The 18,084-nt window shown below is 39.1% G+C and overlaps 1 protein-coding gene across 7 annotated transcripts in view; it reads right to left on the reverse strand.

Annotated features, from left to right (window-relative positions):
• The window catches only part of Cdc27 (cell division cycle 27), a 48,097-nt gene that overhangs the window by 16,706 nt on the left and 13,307 nt on the right, over positions 1 to 18,084 (reverse strand). For 2 of the 7 annotated variants that reach the window (NM_145436.2, XM_006533051.2), the window contains exons 2-12: positions 17,366 to 17,441; positions 15,509 to 15,656; positions 12,501 to 12,626; positions 10,112 to 10,209; positions 9,349 to 9,503; positions 9,034 to 9,245; positions 7,634 to 7,748; positions 6,822 to 6,937; positions 3,494 to 3,593; positions 2,152 to 2,359; positions 1,435 to 1,607 (exon numbers count right to left, since the gene is read on the reverse strand). In NM_145436.2, the coding sequence (NP_663411.2) occupies positions 1,435 to 1,607; positions 2,152 to 2,359; positions 3,494 to 3,593; positions 6,822 to 6,937; positions 7,634 to 7,748; positions 9,034 to 9,245; positions 9,349 to 9,503; positions 10,112 to 10,209; positions 12,501 to 12,626; positions 15,509 to 15,656; positions 17,366 to 17,441 (1,527 nt within the window). Of the gene's footprint in view, positions 1 to 1,434; positions 1,608 to 2,151; positions 2,360 to 3,493; positions 3,594 to 6,821; positions 6,956 to 7,633; positions 7,827 to 9,033; positions 9,246 to 9,348; positions 9,504 to 10,111; positions 10,210 to 12,500; positions 12,627 to 15,508; positions 15,657 to 17,365; positions 17,442 to 18,084 lie in introns of those variants that run through there. The other 5 variants (NM_001285989.1, NM_001285988.1, XM_006533050.3 and 2 more) reach the window with 5 other exon arrangements.

Consider the following 18,084-nt stretch of genomic DNA (forward strand, 5'->3'; position numbering starts at 1 on the left):
GAACAAAAAAGAAACCAATGAATTAAGTTGAATGACTGATGATAGAGCTCCCTCTCAGTTGGAAAGGTTGGCTTAGAATGTATGGAGCCCTGGATTCAACTCCTCCACGGGTTCATAAATCAGGGATGGTAGCAGACACCTGTAATCCCACAATCTAAGAGGGAAGGGAAGAGAATCAGGAGTTTGAGTAATCCTGTCTTAGAGTTCAAGGACAGCCTGCCTGCATGAGACCCTATCTCAAAAACAAAACCATCCAGGTATGGTGGTGTATGCCTTTAATCCCAGCATTAGGGAGATGAGCCTGGTCTATATAGCAGGTTCCAGGCCAGCCAGAGCTACCAGGTGAAAAGAAAAAATAAAGAACCTTGTTATTAGGACATTGTATCTTCAATATATTCCTCTTCATAGCCTTAAGTTTATAAAGCACACTAAATTCAGATCAGCGCATAATTCTTTTTTTTTTTAAGATTTATTTATTTATTATATGTGAGTACACTGTGGCTGTCTTCAGACACTCCGGAAGAGGGTGTCAGATCTCGTTACAGATGGTTGTGAGCCACCATGTGGTTGCTGGGATTTGAACTCAGGACCTTCGGAAGAGCAGTCGGTGCTCTTAACCACTGAGCCATCTCACCAGCCCGCAGTGTATAATTCTGTACACAACTGTAGAAAGAATTTGTATTAACTTGATCCTCTAAAATCCTTTTCAAGAAAGCCTACTAAGTTTAAATTATCTCAATATAAGAAATAATTTTATTTATAACTCTGAAAGAAAAAATAGAACCTCAACTGAGGAAACACCTCCGGAAGATCCTCTGAATGTCTGAATGGCATTTTCATAATTAGTGATCGATAGGGGAGAGCCCAGCCCATTGTGAGCAGTACCATCCGTGAGTTGGTAGTCCTGGGTTCTGTAAGAAAACAGGCTGAGCACGAGGATCAAGCCAGTAAGCAGCATCCCTCCTCCGCATCAGCTCCTGCCTCCAGGTTCCTGCCTTATCTGAGTTCCTGATCACTGCTTTTATTTATTTATTTTTTTAAGATTTACTTATTTTATGTATATAAGTACACTCTTGCTGTCTTCAGACACACCAGAAGAGGGCATCGGTGCATGAGTGCTGGGAATTGAACTCAGGACCTCTAGAAGAGCAGCCAGTGCTCTTAACCGCTGAGCTGAGCCATCTCTCCAGGACTCTCACTACTTTTGATGATGAATTGTGAGCAACATAAAGCCTTTCTTTCCTCCCCAGCTTGCTTCTGGTTGTGGTGTTTCACCACAGCAATAGTAATCCTAACTAAGACAATTATACATACTAGGAAAATAATTATATAAACATTATATAATAAATTAGTAAATATTAGCCTTTATGATCCAGCCTTAAGCATGAAAGTTAAATTAATTCTAGAAGGATATATGTATCTTTGTATACTTACCTGCATGTATTCTGAAAGTTCAAAATAAGCCCGTCCAATCTGGCATAGGACCCAACCAGTACTGTAGTGATGAGAAGGTAGATGGCTCAAAATATTGATAGCTTCTTTGCAGTTGTATGAACACAAAGCTAAATAACCTTTTCCCATTTCACGAAGAAGGCTCATCAAACCTTCTAGGAGAAAACAACATGATAAACAAAGGAGAAATACATACAAGTTTGGTTTTCTAAAACTGCTAACTACAAATTATTCCTTTTTAAAAAATTCCAGTATTTGGGCTGACAAGATTGCTTTGTAGTTAGAGGTTCTTGCCTGAAGACCTGCGCTTGATCCCTGAGATCCCACATAATGTTCATACACATGCTCACTCTTTCTCTCCAAATGAAATAAAATAAAATGTAATTAAGTTAAAAAATTTATTTAAGGGGGCTCAGTTGTTAAAAGCATTTTTTGTCCAGTTCCCAGTATTACATGGCAGCTCACAACCATCTACAATTCCTGTTCCATGGGATTCATGCTCTACTTGGACTTCTTTGAGGATAAGCATATCCATAGAAATAGGTAAAAGACAAATTTTAAAACATAAAAATATCCATTAAAACAATTTTTAATGCCAGTATTAATCTAAAAACAATAAAGGCATGAAGAAACGTAATCAAAGAAAGTATAAAATAAAAGTAGAAACACAGGAAGTACAGTAAGCATTTACAAACAGACCTGCTGCTGCCTTTTGTAGGTTAAATGCCTGGATCTGAGGTGTGACTGTGGTTATTTTCCCTTCTGAAATGATAGAGGAGTCCAGTTTTGTAATTTCCAGACTATCGTTTATGCTGGGCTGAGTTAGTCCTCCTTTATTAGTTTTACTTTTTGTTTTTCTGTTAGGGATTTTAGGTGGAAACTTCATTTTTAACTTTTTGCTATTCTCCTGTAAAAAGGAATAAAATTCCACGCTTATCATACTCGTTCTTCTAGATGTCTCCATTAACATTTCCTACAAGTACTACACAGAAAAGAAATGCATAGTCCTCATTAGTCTTTTTGTTTTTCTCATCAGAAATTTTATAAAAACAAGTCTTCAAAACCAATTTTTTTGCTTATTTTTTGTTTTGAGACAGGGTCTTACTTTTTGGCCTGGAACTTGAAGCAATCTTGCTTTACCCTCCCAAATCTTGGAATTACAGGAATGAACCAGCATGCCAAGAGTCACTGCATTGCCCAACTAATAGTGACTGAGGTCAGTCTGTACTAAGGGCAGATCTTTTCTGAAAGTGTATCACATTCTCATTTATTACTTAAAAATAAGACAACGCAATACTAATTATATCAAAGCACTACCATCACATTATATCAAAGCACAAAATCACTCAAAGGTAACTAATTATTCATGTCAGTCAGCAGATCAAGACAAAAAAGGTCCCCCCTCACATCTTTGCTTTTTAACTTTAAAAACATTATTCTAGAAAGATAGTAACAAGACCAAATGCCCACTCATTCTTTCCTCAGTGATAAGATATAAAGCACAAACCCCATAGACATTTCCCAGTTTTAAATGAATTCTTTTGCATGTGTATATATGAGCTATGTAATTTACCAAAGGCATTTGTGCAACCAACCATAACAGTTATGAGACAGAATTATTCTTCTAGAACTAAGAAATCCTTTTGTACTACATTTAAATTGTTGCATCTTTCCTCCAGTCTACTTCCTGAAAAAAGCCACTAACATTTTTAATCATTTTAAATGATTTGGTCATTTCAAGACTGACCTATTTACCAATGACCAAGGAGAATCACAAAAATTATAGCTAGGTTCTCCAAATAAATTATTTAGTTCAGCGTGGTGGTGCATCCCTGTAATCCCAGAACCCCAGAAGGTAAGGAAGGCAGGAAGATGGCAATGTTCAGACCAGCATGATGTATATAATGAGCTCTCTAAAAAAATTAAAACAAAACCCTTTATTTATTTGAGATGAAGTTATGAATGAATAGAAATTTCAAAAAAAAAAAAAAAAAGAAATTTCAGCATAGGAAGTTTTAAATAAATAGGCAGAAATCTTTACCTTGGTTGTAGAACTGTCACTAGTGAAAAGGCGGGAACTTCTCCGAGGCAATGCGTTTGGGGGAGATGTGATAGTGGGGCTCAATACCTGAGGTGTTGTACTAAAAAAACAAAAACTTTTTTTTAACATTTGGCTTATGACCATTGCCTATTTTCTTAATTCTGCTTTACTGAAATATGCATTCATCATAAATACTCTAAAACTGGTCTTTTGGTTAGTTTCTTTGGGTCTCTATGAAGACTTAGGATTTAAAACCTTTCCAGGCTAGAGGGACAAGTTGCCTGGGTAAGAGGACTTGATGCTCTCCCAGAGGGCTCAAGCTTTGTTCCTAGTGTCCATGTTAGGTGGCTCATAACGGCCACTAAGTCTAGTTCCAGGCGATGCTGCTATCTTTTTTGGTCTGAGTGTACTTGCAAGTACTAGCATGAACATCACACACACACACCCACCCACCACAATAACAACATATATAGGCAATTGTCTAGAGCACACGTTGGCAACTACAAAATGTTAAATAAAAAAGTTGGACATGAATCACTTAAATGTGGTACCTGTCAATAAACAATAAATATTACAAAACTAAACAAAATTACTAGAATAAACAAATTCAATTATAAACTAATAATTAAAGGTTTATTCTACTTAGACGATACCATGATCATTACTTGCGCACAAATTTACTTGAAATGCAAACCATAAGAATTCTACTTTAAAATTTTATTTTCATGGCTATGAATGTTTTGCCTACATGAGTGTACCACAAGCAAGCCTAGTGCCTATAGAAGCCAGAAAAGAGCACTGTATCCCCTGGAATTACAGATACAGTTACAGGCTATGGTGAACCACCATGTGGGTGCTGGAAACTGAATGGCGGTCCTCTACAAGAGCAGAAAGTCCTCTAAACTGCTAAGCCATTGGTCTGTCCCAAATGTAACTTTTTTTTTTTTTAAATAAAAGGTCTTACTATATATCCCTTTTTGGCCTGGAGTTCTCTATGTTCTAATATGACCTTGAACCCAAAAATCTGTCTGTCTCTGTCTCCTGAGTGCTGGAATTAAAGGTGCATGCCACCACGCTTAGCTAAGAGTTAATTCCATTTTTAAGATTTGGTTTATTTAATCTAGTGACAGGATCTAACTATGTAACTCTGGCTGTCCTGGAACTCATTATATAGTGCAAGCTGTCCGTGAACTCAGAGATTTGCTTGCGACTGTCTACCAAGTGCTGAGATTAAAGGTGTGTACTTCTACACCAAGATTTATTTTATTTTATGAATATGTACAAGTGCCTCCATATATATATGTGCACCACAGGTAGCTAGAAGAGGGCATCAGTCCTTAAAACTGCAGTTACAGGCAGTTGTAAGTCACCCAAAGTGGGTGCTGGGAAGTGAAGCCAGGTCCTTTGCAAGAATAGCAAGTGTTAACCACTGGGCCATCTCTCCAGCACCAAGAATTCTATTCTTAGAATGCAATTCAACTTAGTTGGGCGTGGTAGTAATAATGCCTGCAATCCCTATACCAAGGGAAGTCGAGACAGACAGATGGTTCTCAAGTCATGGACAATCTAAAATAAATACCTTGTCTCAAAAACAGAATAGAACAAACAGAAAACATAGTAAATTTAAACCTTAAAATGATCTAATTAAGACTTGGGTAAGGGGTATTACGAGACCCTGTTTCAAACAGAAAACAAGAAGAGTCAGCAATGAATGGGTCTGAGATGGCAGGGTGCCTCCTCAGTATTCACAAAGCTCTAGATTTGAACTCTAGGTTTGAACTTGGTTATGTTGCACTGATTGTAATCCCAGCTCTTTGGAGGTGGAGGCAGGTGGATTAGTAGTTTAAGGTCATTCTCAAGATACATAGCAAGTTTGCAGCCATCCTAGGATACATGATACCCTATATAAAAGGGGGACGGCAGGAAGCTCATAGACTAAATTCTTCATAAAGAATGGGTAATTCTACTAGTTATCCATCTTGGTTTCTGAACACTTGGCAAAGCAACCTCAGAGACAAAGAATTTTATTTTAGGTCACAAGTAGATTATGGTGGGGTTAGGAGATGTCATAGCAGCATAAGCTCTAGAACGCTAGCCACTTGGCATTCATAGCCAAGAAGCAGAGAGCTGTGTTCAATTCCTTCTCTCTGGTTCAATCCAAAGCCCAGCCCACAAACCAGTAGCATCTATATTCAAGTGGGTCTTCCCACCTCAACTATCCCTATTAGGAAAGCCTTTCAGACATGCCCACAGGGCAGCCTACTCTAGACAACCCGTCACTTGTGATTCTAAACCCTGCCAACCTGACAAGTGACATCAACCTTTGTATCACCTGTTCTGGTCAACGTTTCTAAAGCTAAGATTTACACGTGCAGAAGCGTGCAAAGGCCAGAGGAGGGCATCCGCTTCCCTGAAGCTGGAGTTACACACTTGTAGCCCACCACAGGACCCAACCCTAGCCCTCTCTGCAGGAGCAGGTGACATTCTTAAGCACTGAGCCAGGAAACAGATGGCTTCCTTTTACTCCTTTCTACCCAGTTTAAAGGCGTGTGCACACATATGCACCCTCTAAGTGCACAAGGCCAGGCCAGATGGAAGTGAGTTCTCTGCATCCTCCTGCCTACACCCTTAGTGCTGGGGTTCAGATGAGTACCTGCCAAGCCCACGTACTCACTCTTTCACAAGCAAGCAGTAATAACTGCCTGCCCTGTAAAACAAAAAAACCCCATGTGAACCACTCAGTCAAGTAATTCTTATAACAAGACCCTAGGCAACCACAGTCTGCTAGCTGTGTTCCTGATTAGACCCTAACATTACAGGTATGTTGACTCCTTTAAGATAGTTAAGACTGTAACGGTGACAGTTTTAAGGCGACTGTATCTGAAGTTCAATTTTATGACCAGTGTGCAGAGAGAATGAAATCTGTATTTGCTGTGCATTCTGGCACACACTTTAAATCTCAGCACTTGGAAGGCAGAGGCGCCACACCTCAGCTTGGCCTATAGAGTGAGTTCCAGGGCAGCCAAGGACTATATAATACAGACTCTGCCTCAAAAGTAAAACAAACAGCTGTGGTGGTGCATGTCTTTATTTCTAGCACTAGGGAGGTAGAGACAGGCCTGAATTTGAGGCCAGCCTGGTCTACAGCCAGGGCTATGCAGAGAAACCTTATTCCCACCCTCCACCCCCCAAAAAACTCCACAAATAAATAAACGCTACAAAAAGAAAGAAATCTATGTGTACTTGCTCTGAAGGTTAAGTGTCTATGAACAAAATAATTTAAGGAGCATATACATTACTTTGACAAAATAGACACCATAATAAATACCTTGTTTGTGGGCCAGAACTTTGTGTTTGTGCAACAAGTACTGGTGTGACCTCTCGACTATTTCCACTCTGTGAGAAGACAGACTTTGTTCCAGTTTGGCCCATTCTTGCAACAGACTGTAAAACACAAAAAGTCTAAGGTTTGTGATTATAGATTGCACTGCAATGGCGGAAAGACACTACGGTGCTCCTGTCTACACTTTCCCGTGGAGAGCTCAGGACAGCTCATGCCACCCCAATACAATCATCACTGTCACGATATTGTATTAAAATTTTTAAGACAGCTATTATTTTCAATATTTATGTATTAATTTGCTAAATATAAAGAATATGAAACAGCAAGATTTTATACTATTCCTTTTGCACTTAGTAAAATAATTAACTAAAGAGATTAAAAAGAGTCCGCCTGCTCCCTTCCTAAACGATAAAGATGCTGCTTTGCATCACCAGCTCTTCCTACTTTTTCTAATTTTTTTTTCTGCTTGCATGGAAGGAGAAGAAAAAAAAACCTTCTGCTTGCCTCTTCTGACATAATTGTTCAACGTGACAGAAACAATCTTAATTTAGCTTATGGACACTTATATAACTAGATATGGAAAAGAACTAGATGTGTAAGTTGAAAAAGCCAACATCCACGAGTCTGATAGAGGCGATAGGCTATGTACGATAAGGACATTCTTCGGTGGTCTGTCAGTAACTCTAAGGAAGTAGTGATTATATTAAGCTGGATTCTCTTGAAATTACCTTAATAGATTGTAGTTTTAAATACATATCTTTAATCAATACCCAAACTATATTTTACACAGAAAATACCTTTTTTGTAGGTGCTCCGGTGGGTGCCACATCAATTACAGAAGGTGTATTAGTGTAGTTTTGTAAATAGGATCCATCTCCAGGACTTGGGGTTTCTAATGGCAAAATCCCAAAACTGAGAAGAGGTTGAAATCAAGGTGTCAAAAAGTCATCAAGGCATATACAAAGCAGCAGTATACTTAAATTAGAAGGTCTAAAAGGAAGAGAATGGCAAGTCAGTCTCCAGGGCAGAGAGGACCTAAGGGGCAGATTTAACATGAGCTGTGAATGTAGAGGGCTCCACCCCCCCAGAACCACAGAGACAGGACAAGGACCTGAAGAGAACAGTGGCTACTGATTTGTGACTGCCTGTTTAAAAGCTAGGATACAAATGATGACATGAACTCCAATTTTTGGAACAATTTAGACAATGTCCTAGAGAATATTGGTAATTACTTAATAATTATTGATACAGTTACCCATTGGTCTCTGCAGATACCCTAACCAATCTCCTGGTCATGCTATTTTAATAGCTTTCTGGCCTTGAGACTCCATTTATAGTCTATTCTTTCATGAGTTTTGTTTGATAGTTTTGATATGTTTGATGTGTTATTGTATACACATATAATATACTTTTAATAATTTTGACAACATATTTTCCAATGATAAGTGTCAACTCCTCCTTCATGTTTTAGAAAAGAGAACTGGAAATGCTGCCATAACCAACCAAACGTACAAGTGGAGGGATTGCTATCTGTAGATGCACAGCCATAAAGATTGTACCCCCCCCCCTTTATTTTGGTTTTTCGAGACAGGGATTTCTCTGTATAGCCCTGGCTATCCTGGAACTCACTCTGTAGACCAGGCTGGCCTTGGAACTCAAAATCTGCCTGCCTCTGCCTCCCGAGTCCTGGGATTAAGGCGTATGCCACCACACCCAGCTCAAGATTGTATCTTTTAATACATATACTAACTGGTGCATATTTAAAAGCTTTAATATTTTTCCTCTGCTTAATTTTATTTTGAGAAAGATCATGACATATCATAAGCTTTGACTTTCTAACTCACAGTTGAGGATGAACTTGAACTTCAGGCCTTCCTGCCTCCACTTCCCAAGTACTAAAATTACATGCATTTGAAACCTTGCCCAGTTTACAGAGTGCTGAGAATCAAGCCTGAACCTTGTGCACACTATAGGAATATTCAACCAACTGAGCTACACTCTCACTCTTTTAATTTTAACTCAAAAATTTTATAGATGTATTGTGGCTTTTTTTACTTCCTTTTCTGAAAACAGAATGCCACTCTGTCATACTGATTAGAGAAGATGCTGTTTAAATTAACTTATATTATTCATAATAGGATTCACTAAAGATCATTTATATATTAGAATACATTTTACAATATCTTGTGTGACTTACCTTGGGGTTAATGGGCTAAGAGCAGTTGGTCCTCCTAATAAACTTCGACCAGTTTTTGGTTTATTTTGAACCTGTTTAGATAATATGGCAGTACCAGGTCCAAGGGGGACGTTATCTGGTGAAATTACAGTTGAATCAATGTAAGACACGGAGGAATCTGTATTCAAGGAGTACTTTGAATTGGAAGATTCTAAATTCAGTCTGTTTAATTCCTGAAACAGAAATTTTCTACTATGTCACTTATGATACACTGTTTAGTTCCAATCATTCTTGTGGGCTTTTAGAACACTTTGAACATAGAAGAAACACACTTACAATTGTGTCTTGGGGTGTTTCTGTAAGGACTGTCTCAGGCTGTCTGTGAGATAAACTGTGATTAGATACTAGAGTTGTACAAGTGTTGGGAAGACAACTGCTAAAATTCTGTAGAGATGTTAATTTAAATGTTTGGTCAGGATCTGGCTTCTCACCTGTAAAAAGCAAAAGACAAAACAAAAACCTTGCCTCTGAGGGATAATTTCTTTTCAAGTACACATAATTAGGTGCAAATAAAGCCTTGGAGTTTCAAAATTCTCCTGCCCACTTATGCACCCAATCTCACCTCGCTAAAGCCCAATCATTAATTTATTGTGGATGTAAACCCTTAAAGATGTACATTTGGAAAATAAACTAAATTATAAATTTTAAATATCACCAATCAAGGCCAGCAAGGTTTAGTGGTTGAAGGTGCCTGCTGTCCAACCTGAAAACCTGAGTGAATTAAGATTTGTTCTGAGATAGAGTGGCCTGTAAGCTCGCCTGGCCTTGAAGCTGAATGCAGCTTAAGCTGGCAGTAAACTTAAGATCCTCTTGCCAGGAGGCGTGGTGAACTCCTTTAGTCCCAGCACTTGGAAGGCAGAGGTAGGAGATCTCTATGAGTTCAAGGTCAGCCTGGCCTATAGAGTAGGTTCCAGGACAGCCACAGCTACACAGAGAAAACCTGGACTCAAAAAATACAAAACAAAACAAACAAAAAGGAGAAAAAAAGAAAAGAGAAGGAAAGAGGAAGAAGAGCCCTCCCGGCACCCCGCGAGCTTACCTATTTCACATAACGATTCAAAGGGAGACCAGAGGAAAGGATTTAAACTAAGGCTCTTTTGGTAACATTCTGACCCTTTGGCAAGCCGATCTGTCTTGCTGTGGAGAGAAACAATGGATTAAACAAACTATAAGCCCCATAGCTTTTCTTACAATTTTTGATATAAAAACCAGGTAAACTTTATATAAATCTTTACAGCACTCTTTTTGATGCTTCCTTAAATTCTAACTCTCTAAAAGCAATAAGTTATAAGTAGCAAATCAATCCATGGGTATTAACATGAATTAATTAATATTAATCCAAGGTTAAGGAAAAGAAAACTACAGGGGCCATGGCACAAGCACAAGGACCTGAGCTCAAACCTCAGCACCCATGTAAAAAGCCAAGTGTGACCATAGTGGGTCTGTAAGCTCAGTGCTGTGGAAGGTGAAGTCAGAGGATGGATGCGATCTGCTGACCGCCATGCTGAGTGAGTCAGAGAGAAGAAGTAAGGTAGAATGATGTAGAAAGGTAACCAACAGGGGAGCCTGGCTTTAGTGCAAACATGCTATACACAGAAAATAAGTTCAATAAAACGAAAACCCCAGTGAAATCTCAATGTCTGAGGACTGACCTAAGCTCCTGTGACTATCTTAGATTTGCTTTTGAAAATTCTAAAACATGAATATTTTTCTATCTAACCTAATCATATTTTAAAAGAATTTCTGTATTTTCCCTTAAGATTTTTATTTTTCGACCCTCCCCCATCACTCCCTGTAAATCATTTATTGCCCTCAAACATCTATTTCTTTGAGAAGTCACCTTATATAAAAGAAATGACTCTTTGCTCTCAGCTCTCTTCCAGGTACCTTCTGTTCCTCCCCTCCCCACACGGCACTGAGAATGGAACCCACAGCTGCAGCACCAGGCTGGGCAGGGGCTCTGTCACGGAGTCTTTTTTTTTTTTTTTTGAGACAGGGTTTCTCTGTATAGCCCTGGCTGTCCTGGAACTCACTTTGTAGACCAGGCTGGCCTCGAACTCAGAAATCCGCCTGCCTCTGCCTCCCGAGTGCTGGGATTAAAGGTGTGCGCCACCACGCCGGGCTGTCACGGAGTCTTTTATTCCTAATCAATTAAAACCAGCATTCTCTCACGTGGCCAAAATACTGCCCAAACCTTAGGATACCTTTCAATGAAATAATAAAAATCTGATCTACTGTTTCTTCCTTCTCCATTACACAATGTGAGTTATTTCCTCTTATAGTCCCAGGACCAAGTGTATACTGTGCTCGCAGTAATAATCATAGCTGGATGATACTGGATGATAGCACCCACTTCATGGGTTTGCTTTGTTTTTGTTTTTTTTCTATTTTTGAGACAGTTTCTCTGTGTAGCCTTGGCTGTATTGGAACTCAAGAGATTCATTCACCTGCCTCAGCCTCTCAAGTGCTGGGACTAAAGATGTGCACCGCGACAGCCTGGCTTTCAACTCCAATTTTAAGTAAGTAAAGATTCTAGCCTTTCTTAGTCTAGCTCACAAATGTGGTATGAATGATTTGACATCACCTGAAAATAACTCCCTGTTTAACCAGATAAGGTCACAAAAGGTCATTTTAAGTTTACTTATTGTTTGAGACAGAATCACATTATGCATGCCTGAATGGTCCAGAACTCACCACATAGACAAGGCTGGCCTTAAACTCTGCTTTCTGAGTGCTGAGAATAAAGGGATACACCACCATACCTGGCTACTTTTTTAAAAAGTTCTTTCTTTCTTTCTTTCTTTCTTTCTTTCTTTCTTTCTTCTTTTTCTTCCTTCCCTTCCTTCCTTCCTTCCTTCTTTTTTTTGGAGGAAATAGGCTTTAATCACTTCTCTCATAATGTATAACATCATGTCATTTTGCATTTATTACATGCAAAAATATCTCTACAGGCAGTTTTGAATATTTTCTATTTTTCTCAATTTCAAAAGTATTTTTTAAAAAACAGGATCCATGTTACTATTATATACTAATTCTGAGTTCATGTATGGTAAAAATTCTTGTTACACACTTCAAAGGTTACTATATTGGAAGAAAATAATTAATACTTAATTTGCATTACTGAAACCTGCCTTCAAGACTCTAAGAAGACGCAATGGCATTTAATATTAAGGAAAAGAAACCACTCACTTTCCTCAGTGATTAGAACTTGCTAGAGCTGCTACAGCTGTTATCACTAACTAGGCTAAGTAGCGGGTAAAATGGGATCAGCATCCTTACTATTTAACAAATGTAATGAGGTCATGATGGGAAAGGTTAGGAACTACAAAGCCAGCTGTGTCTGTAAACATCAATATCAAAATGGGCACAGTGCAGAGCACGTCTATACAGGGGACTCTTCCTGGAGGTCTTGAGTCACTTGCACTTACCAATACACATGTCCCAACAAGGAAAGAGTGAAGCAAGCTGAATCTCCAAACTCAGTGACAAGGTCGTCATGGCTTTTCTGCTTATTAAACACTCCACCAGATAAGATCTGTTCCCCTTCTGCAAGCCTTTAAAATAAAAATTTATTTTAATGTCAGTATAAAAAGCACTTCATGAAGCTATCTTTCATTATCTTTAATCGTTCTTCTAGAGGTGCTGAGTTCAATTCCCAGCAACCACATGGTTGCTCACAACCATCTGTAATGGGATCTGATGCCCTCTTCTGGTGTATCTGAAGACGGCTATACTGTACTTATATACATAAAATAAATAAATCTTTAAAAAAAAAAAAAAGAGTATCAATCACATTCTTTGGAACTGAAGTTACAGACGGTATGTGCTAGTAACTGAACTCAAGTCCTTTAAAAGGGCAGCCAGTGCTCTTAACTGCGGAGCAATCTCTCACAGACACAATTATATATATATATATATCACATATAATATATAATTATATATCTATGTACTTATATATATTTATAGAGATCTCTCTCTCTCTCTCTCTCTCTCTCTCTCTCACACACACACACAAAGATCTATATCTTTTAAAAGAGACAGGGCCCAGCTGGCCTGGAATTTGCTCTGTAGACCAGGTGGGTCACAAACTCACAGAGATCTACCTACCCCTGCCTCCTTAGTGCTGTAATTAAAGGTATGCATTACCACACCAGACTTTTTACACTGAGGGTAAATAAACCTCATTACTAGGCTGAACAATGTTTCTACAATAAGATGGATGGATTCAAAAGACAATTGTTCTTCTCAAACACCAAATACTAAATTGCATTCAAGAAAAAAAAAAGGGGGGGGGGCTGGAGAGATGGCTCAGTGGTTAAGAGCACTGACTGTTCTTCCAGAGGTCTTGAGTTCAATTCCCAGCAACCACATGGTGGCTCACAACCATCTGTAGTAGGATACTATGTCCTCTTCTGGTGTGTCTGAAGACAGCTACAGTGTACTCATGTACATAAAATAAATCTTTAAAAAAAAAAAGAATCCCTTTTATTACAAGTGATAAGATTTACTGGGGAGCGTGCACAAGTCATGGCAGTACCTGTGGCAGTCAGAGGACAGCTTGCAGGCTGGGTTCTCTCTTAGCTCATTCATCAGAGGATCAGCTCAGGTTGTAAGGTTTGGCAGTGCTTGTCAGCAAGTGCACTGACCAGCTAAAACCTCTCTGCTAGCCCCATTATGTGTAATTACCTAATACACAGCGTCCTGTAAATATCTTCCAACCTCAGTGGTACTTGTTTTCTTCTTTTCATTAAGAAGTTGATTTTTAAGATTTCAACATTGAAATCTTTGTTGGGGTGGGGGAAGAGAGAGAGAGAGAGATTCTACATAGCCCTGGATGTTCTGGAACTATGTAGACCAGATTGGCCTTGAACTCACAAGAAATCCACCTGCTTCTGTTTTCCAAGCGCTAGGATTAAAGGCATGTTCCATTACATGTCCAGCAAAATTTTTGGATTTTTAAATAATCTAGTAATAAATAGCTAATTCAATTACCCTTTATAGAGCTTGATCTGGTGCCACTTGTATTCAAATGCTAAATTCTGTACCCCAAGATCTGGTTGCTCCAAGATGAGCAAGGAATACTAGCTTTTATTGTATAAACCTTGTCCCCAAAGTTACCACTGACTGGTTAATAAAGATGCTTACAGCCTGCGCTGGGCAGAAGAGAAGGGGCAGAGCCGAAGGAAGGTGCCATGGATCATGAGTATATGGTGATGAGGGCTCAAGGGGGAACATGGCAAGTGATACCTCGGGATTAATGAGAAGTAGACAAAATAGCATAGAGGGTTGATATCTGTCCAGCTCTAGTGCCTTAATTAAGGCTTACTATAAAGATTATTGTGTATTTTATTTGGGAACTAAATGATCTACAGCGGGGTAGAAACCCCCAAATAATATTTACCACAACAACCCTTAAATAAAGTTAGTTGCTAGACAAATAGCATAGCTACTTACATGATAATTTAATGAAACTTACCTGTAACCTCTATATACAATCTATAAGCAACACACACACATATAGAGCCCTGCTGTGGTGGCACACGCCTTTAATCCCAGCACTTGGGAGGCAGAGGTAGGTTGATGTCTGAGTTTGAAGCCAGCCTGGTCTACAGAGCAAGTTCCAGGACAGTCAGGACTATACAGAGAAACCCTGTCTAGAAAAACAACAACCTCAAGAAAACCAAGACAAAACAAATAACAAACAAAAAACCCAAGACATATATGGGCTAAATACCTGTTCAGACACTTTTGCCAGTATTTCATCTGTAGATGAATACATTTGCCAGAATTTAATCTGTAGTTCTACCTGCTACCAGATCTGGAATATGGTCAGATGACTGTTTTAACGGTAGTGAAACTTTGGTACGTCCCTTACTTCTAGTGGTAGAGATGGGCAGTAATTCTCCAATGATCTCAAAAGAACACCATATATGACCTACCTTTGTGAACTGTCATGGCTTATTCTAGGCTTATTTAAATTGCCTGATCATGAAAGCCAAGGCAGAGGAAATGAGACTAAGGCTCACTTTGGAAGCTGGAAAGAATTAGTTACAACTTAAACTTCTCTTAAATTGTATTTTGGGACTTACAATGTAGCTTAGCTGGTTCTGTTTGACAGTCCCAGGAATTGAACCCAAAGCCACATACATGCTAGGCAAGTGTTTTCCCACTGCGCCATAGCCCTGTGTAAGAGTGAGTGTCTAGCTTATATGAAGCCCAGGGTTAAAGATCTCCAGCACCAAAAAAGAATTGTTATTTATCACCATTATAATAAAATCTTTCCATGACCAAATTAACACCTTCGTCCCTGGGGCAAACACTTCAACTGTTACTCAAAAGAGAGTAAAGGGAAGTCAAGAGTTTAATGTTGGAAGAATTTTATCCAAAATCCAATGAAAGTCTAAGCAAACTAGATAACGTAGACTGTAATACTTACTTGCTGAGGTCAACACAACATTTTGCAAGCAGGTATTTACACTGTGGGGTGGTACAACTGTGTCCTTTCAAGAGTCTATATGCTTTATAAGCCTTTCCTGAGCGGTAGTAACAGGTTGCCAGTAAAAACAAGGCTTCTTCTGAATGTACTATGACATGAAAAAGAAAAGAAGAGAAGATAATTAGCTACTAGTCAGTCTGCCAGCAAACAAGTTAAGTAACAAAAAAATTTAGCATGTCATTGACATTTAATTCAAAACAATTATTAATTCAAATTTGAATTATGGAGAAATCAGTTGTTGATAGAAGAGGTAAGGTTGGCGGTCCACATCTGTAATCTCAGCGCTCAGTGGGCTGAAACAAAGACATTAAGTTCCAGACCAGTCAGGATAGACCAAAAAAAAAAAAAAAAAGAAAAGAAAAGAAAAGAAGAGAAAAGAGCCAGTTTGCCAGTTCCTGATCATCTATCTCTCTATTATAAGAACTAAGGTATCAATATGATAAAGACATTCCATTTTCTGTAAATATGTAAGCAATGCAAACACACACACACACACACACACACCCTCTACCCTTAAGCAGCCCGCTAGGAAAGCACCTTCTTTTAGATAGGATTTTTAAGAGTCCTCTTAGGAAGACGGAAGTTGAATTTTACTATGAAGGGAAAATAAACCTAATTTCTGTGGTGAAAAATGTTTCTACATTAAAACGGACAGAAATATTAACACATGGTCTGGGAGATGGCTCAGTTGGTAACAACGCTTACTGCCAAGCCTGAGGACCTGAACTAAATTCCTGGACCCCACATGGAGGAAGAAAAGAAACAACTCAAGTTATTTTCTGACATCCACACAGGTCATAGCACATGTCCAGCTCATTAAAACAAACAAACAGGGGCTGGCGAGATGGCTCAGCCGGTAAGAGCACTGACTGCTCTTCTGAAGGTCCTGAGTTCAAATCCCAGCAACCACATGGTGGCTCACAACATGGAATCTGATGCCCTTTTCTGGTGTGTCTGAAGACAGCTACAGTGTACTTATGTATAATAATAAAGAAAAAAAACAGTAAAAATATTTTCTGGAGGAAAAAAAAACAAGACAGGCATGGTGTCTCTTGTCCCTCATCCCAGAACTTGGGAGACAGCGGAAGGACAGTTGAGAGTTTAAGGCCAGTATGAGATACAGAAAACTTGTGTCAAAACAAAAACAAAATAGCTGAGAAGTCAGTAAAATGTTCTTGCTTCTTAGGACCCTATGAAAAAGCTGGCACATGCTTATAATTCCAGTACTGACGAGGTGGAGGGAGAATTCTGCGGCTCAGTAGCAAGACAGCCTAACCTACTTGACAGGTTTCAGGCTACTGACAAATCATCTCAAAAAGACAAGTAAAAGGTGCCAGAGGAAAAATACCCACCAAGGTTGCCCTGTTTTCTGCCATACTCAAACACCACAGGAGTGGGCGCACCCAGGCACACGTGCGCGCACACTCACACACACACACAGATACACACACACACACACACACACACACACAAACACACACAAACACACACACACACACACACACACACACACACAGAGGAGTTGGAGGGATAGCTGAGCAATTAAGAACATGGAGTTGAGATTTCAAACACATTTGGGAGGCTCACAACTCTTTTAACTCTAGGGGATTTGATGCCTTTGGTCTTTGAGGACACTATTTTTAAGAAGTATCCATACACACATATATATACACATAATTAAAAATAAGAAAAAAGTTAAAGACAAAGAATGAAGAAAGAACCTTGCTAGTCACAAAGTGATGGAATTCCATCTATTTTATTCATTTCTGGTTCTATACAAATGAATAGATCACAAACCTTCTGCATATAGTCGTTCTGCGAGGAAAACTGCATCTCGGTAAGCATAGTGGTTTAGCGCTTGCCATATAGCAGCCTGTAAGTAGAGAAGCACATAAATATACACACAGTGACTCTGGCACCGTCTTGAACATAATATTCAAGTTAGTACTCGGAATTTGTTTGTATTATTTCTTCATTTATTTATTTACTTTGGTATGTGCATGTGTGTGTAGCAGGTGGGCATGTGCGCGCGGGAAGGAGGTCAAAGATAACTTCTCTCCTACCATGTGGGCCCAAGGGAACTTACTCAGGTCACTGGGCTCAGCAGCAAGTTTGCTAACTGATGAGGCATCCCACCTGCTCAGGTCACTCTTATCTCTCTCTCTATCTCTTTCTGTGCCTTACGTATGTGTGCAGACAGCTGCTGAGGCTGGGGCGGGACAGATCCCTTGAAGGTAGTTATCAGAGTCCAGATGCAAGTGCTGGGAACCAAGCCTGGCTCTCTATGAGAGAGGCAAGTGTTCTTATCAAGTGAGCCATTTTTACAGCCCAATTTCACTAATTTAAGTGATAAAACAGTAAATCCAGTGTGCTACATAAAGTTTCTCACTGTAGGCTTCTAATATATATTTACTCTTAATCCCTACATGAATCCAATCTTCTACACTTCTTTTTTTTTTTTTTTTGGATTTTTGAGACAGGGTTTCTCTGTATAGCCCCAGCTGTCCTGGAACTCA

The sequence above is a fragment of the Mus musculus genome, chromosome 11, assembly GCF_000001635.26.
Source record: "Mus musculus strain C57BL/6J chromosome 11, GRCm38.p6 C57BL/6J".
Taxonomy (NCBI): domain Eukaryota; kingdom Metazoa; phylum Chordata; class Mammalia; order Rodentia; family Muridae; genus Mus; species Mus musculus.